Below are 3,680 nucleotides of genomic sequence, written 5' to 3'. Positions count from 1 at the left end.
GTCAGTGTGAGATATGAAAATAATAGCAATTTATCATCTATCAAGGGGCCACGGGGTGGGGGTGGGGGTGAAAGATGGACAAAGGAGGAGCTGATCCCAAGGTCTCAACAGAAAGTAAATGTCTATAAAAGAACGATGGGATATATGTACAAATGTGTGTGATACAATTGATGTATGGATTGTAACAAGAGTTGTAAGAGCCCCCAATAAAATGATCTTTAAAACAAATGAAGAACAGGGAGGGAGGAGGGGAAAAAATGAGGAGGGCTCAAGTGGAAAGCAAATGTTTTGAGAAAGATGATGGCAACACATGTACAAATGTGCTTGACACCATGGAGTATGTATGGATTGTGATAAGAGTTGTACGAGACCCCAATAAAATGATTTAAAAAATAAAAACCTCCTTGAAAATTTTTTTAAATGAAGAAAATTAAAAAAAAATTTTTACTTAGATCAGACATATTAAAAGGTGTTTTATAAACCAATTCTTTAGGTAATTATTTGGGGACTACATAGAAATTCTTGCAACTAGTTAGTGTGTGCTTTTCTATATGAGTAACCTGAAGCATGAATTATAAAACAACTCAGAAACCCACAGATTCATACTGTATCAAACTGGTTTCTTTGAAAGTAAACCAGTTGCGAGGTAGATAATCCTGGCTCACAGCAGTCTCATGTGAGTCAGAGTTGTGTTCCATGGGGTTTTCAGTGGTCGATTTCTTTATTTCATATTTGGAAATAGATCCCCAGCCGTTTCTTCTGGGGTGCGGCTGGATGGATTCAAACTTCTAATCTTTTCAATAGCAGCCAAGCTCATGAACTGTTTACACCAGCGGCGGCTCTTCTCAATTCCACTGCTAGTAAAGCTGATAAATAGACGGGGACTCAGAGGACACGTGCTGTCATGTACTCCATAAAGAGCATCAGCCTTTCAATGTCGGTGGGCAGAAGTTTAACTGAAACATACGAGATGACATCAGAAAGACACTTCATGAGTGTTCCCTTCCATACACTTCGGCGCGTCCTCTCACCGGAAGGCCATCTTCAGGACAAAGTGTCCGATTCTTCGGAGAATTAACTTGCTATTTTCCCTTTGCATGTCAAGCAATAAGCAGATATGTTACTACGCGTTGACCATTTTTTGTCTCGGTCTCCTGGCATCTAAAGCAAACTATAAATTTTACCCTTTGTTTCCATTAAAATAATTGCATCAATTGTATCAAGTATATTTGTACATGTGTTGTCATCATTATTTCCAAAATATAAGAGCTGTAAGAGCCCCCAATAAAATTATTTTTTTAAAGATATAAGTAAAATAATTAAGTGAAGCTTTCAGTTTGCAAAACCAATAAACAAATCCACCACCACCAAGTGAAAACTGACTTATATCAACCCTGGATTTTTTGAAGGCGGAGCAGACTGCCTCATCGGTTTCCCTTGAGGGAATGGGGGCTACAGCATTGAAACTACAGCCCTCGCAGGAGGAGACCAAAACCTACCCCACAGTGCTACCAGGGAGCCCAAAAGGAGATTAAGATAAAAGTGGCTCTTTAAAACTAACCTTATGGGGACGTAATATTATAGAAGGAGAAACTGAATGGAGTTGAGCAAGGCTTTTATGATTTCTCCATTTTCTATCCGGCTCTCAATTCCACAACAGCTAAAGTTTTTTTTTCTGCGCACCAATACATCCATCTGGCTCCCTTTGTGTAATCTTCAGTCTCTGGGGCTCAGTTCAGGTGAGGATTAATGGTTAACAGCGGCTATTGGAGCAGCATCGCTGAGTGGAACTTTGGCTAGTAGGTGTACTGAATATGAATCTGTCCCACTGCTAAGGCACACAGGCACATTCAAGTTCTCTGTCTCTGTTGTTACCACTTTTATTAATGCACAGTAAAATGAAAGGAAAAATGGATTTAATTTATTGGAATAAAGGGAAGCAACTCTTCTTAAGTACATTTTTGATATGCTATAATATTAAGGACTTTCACACCCAGGCGGTAAAGAGAAACATACTGTTACATCACAGTGGGAGCCACTAAAAGTAAATATTTAAATGACGAGAATAATTCTTGCCCAACTTATTGAGAAGAAGATGAAGGCCATTTTAGGAGAAGAAATTCACCCTCACTAAGAATTAGTACTGCCAAAGAAGCCAACACAGGGTTTTCAGGTATCATTTAAAATTATTAAGATTTCTCTCTACCAATTATTATTTAGAGTTCATTTTTTGTCATGATACTTGCTGTTGTCTGTTTTTAATTTCATTTGCTAGCATTAACGAATATAATAGAAGGGTATTTTAAAAATCTGTCAGATGTAATATTTTAGAGGGGGGTGGTTTCTTTGAGACATGACAGATTAAAGAGGAGATGCAAGATGAAAGAAAAGTGTTTAGATAATAACCAGTGCTTTACAAATTAAAAAAATACTCACAAACAATATTAAATATGAGATGGGACCTACTGAATGACTGATCAGTCAGTTTTTCCATAACGTGAGTAGTAAATCAACTCTGAGTGGAAATAAATGCATTTAGGAGTGACTAAGACAAAAACAATTATTTGCAGTTTTGTTTGGTTTTTCAACTTCAGAGCTAGAAAATCATTCAGAGTTTTTTGGTAAATACAGAGACTTCGAAGATGGAAAGAAAGAAAATACACAGGGAGAGTAGACAAGGGTGGAAATCGGGTGGGGAAGAGGCCAGACGATGACACGGGGACGTTTGTGATTAATAGTGAGCTCCTGGCAGGAGCGATGAAGGGAGAAAAGAGAGAACCCTTCATGACTCCCCTCTTCCAGCGTAGGGCCTGCCGGGTCTAGCTTCTCCAGAACTGTGTCCGGATTATACACTACACACCAGACTGAGGCGTGTTCTAGGATTTCAGAAAGTTATGACAGACACTCTGATAGCAACATATGCTATGACCCTGGGTCTTATTAATGGTATCCCTACTTCATTATTTCTTATCATTCTTGATGCCAAACATTAATAATAAATTCACAATAATTAATTCACATTATATTCTAAAACTGTGCTGCATTTTTCCTTTATTAGGATGTCTTTACTACGTCAATTGATGCATTTCATTTTATTTGCTTCTGTGTCTGGCGGTAAGTCAAGCTTTATTGTAAGTATAACTGAAAAGAGCTTTGTACCCTAACCTATAGATTAGAAAACAAATCCCAGTGTGATTACCATAAGTGTGAGAGAATTCCACTTCATCTCATCCACAGAAAATAAATAAAACAGTTCATGATTTCCTGATTAAGGCTTCAAGCATTTTCAAACAGAAAAGAAACCGAGTGAAGGAATTATTCAGAGAGGAAGCTATATCTAGATCTACCTCTATATCGTATTTAAATGGTACTTAAGGATAATATTGAAATAAAGCGTATCTGATTCCCTTCACGGTTGCATTTTCCATAAAGCAGGTCAGCTCAAGGAATGTTTGTTTTTGTTGTTAGCGGCTGCTGAGTTGATCTCAGCTTGGGGCTGTCCCTCACCTGTCAGAACGGAATGACGCTCCCTGGGGTTTTCTTTTTTCTTTTTTTTTCTTTTAAACATTTTATTAGGGGCTCATACAACTGTTATCACAATCCATACACACATCAATTGTACATTTGTACATCATTCTCAAAACATTTTCTCTCCACTTAAACCCCCGACATTAGGTCCT

The 3,680-nt window shown here is 37.9% G+C and overlaps 1 protein-coding gene across 1 annotated transcript in view; it reads left to right on the top strand.

Annotated features, from left to right (window-relative positions):
• Window positions 1–2,131: 2,131 nt before the first annotated feature.
• F11 (coagulation factor XI) overlaps window positions 2,132–3,680 on the top strand; it is a 29,814-nt gene continuing 28,265 nt past the window's right edge. Inside the window, 2 exon segments of the mRNA XM_004696158.3 lie at window positions 2,132–2,173; window positions 3,059–3,114. Coding sequence (XP_004696215.3) covers window positions 3,060–3,114 — 55 coding nt within the window. The 5' untranslated portion in view covers window positions 2,132–2,173; window position 3,059.

The sequence above is a fragment of the Echinops telfairi genome, unplaced genomic scaffold (genome assembly GCF_000313985.2).
Source record: "Echinops telfairi isolate 266 unplaced genomic scaffold, ASM31398v2 ScPeMD7_9;HRSCAF=40, whole genome shotgun sequence".
NCBI lineage: Eukaryota > Metazoa > Chordata > Mammalia > Afrosoricida > Tenrecidae > Echinops > Echinops telfairi.
Note: the sequence above shows the minus strand (reverse complement) of the source record. Positions and strands in the feature narration are given on the sequence as shown.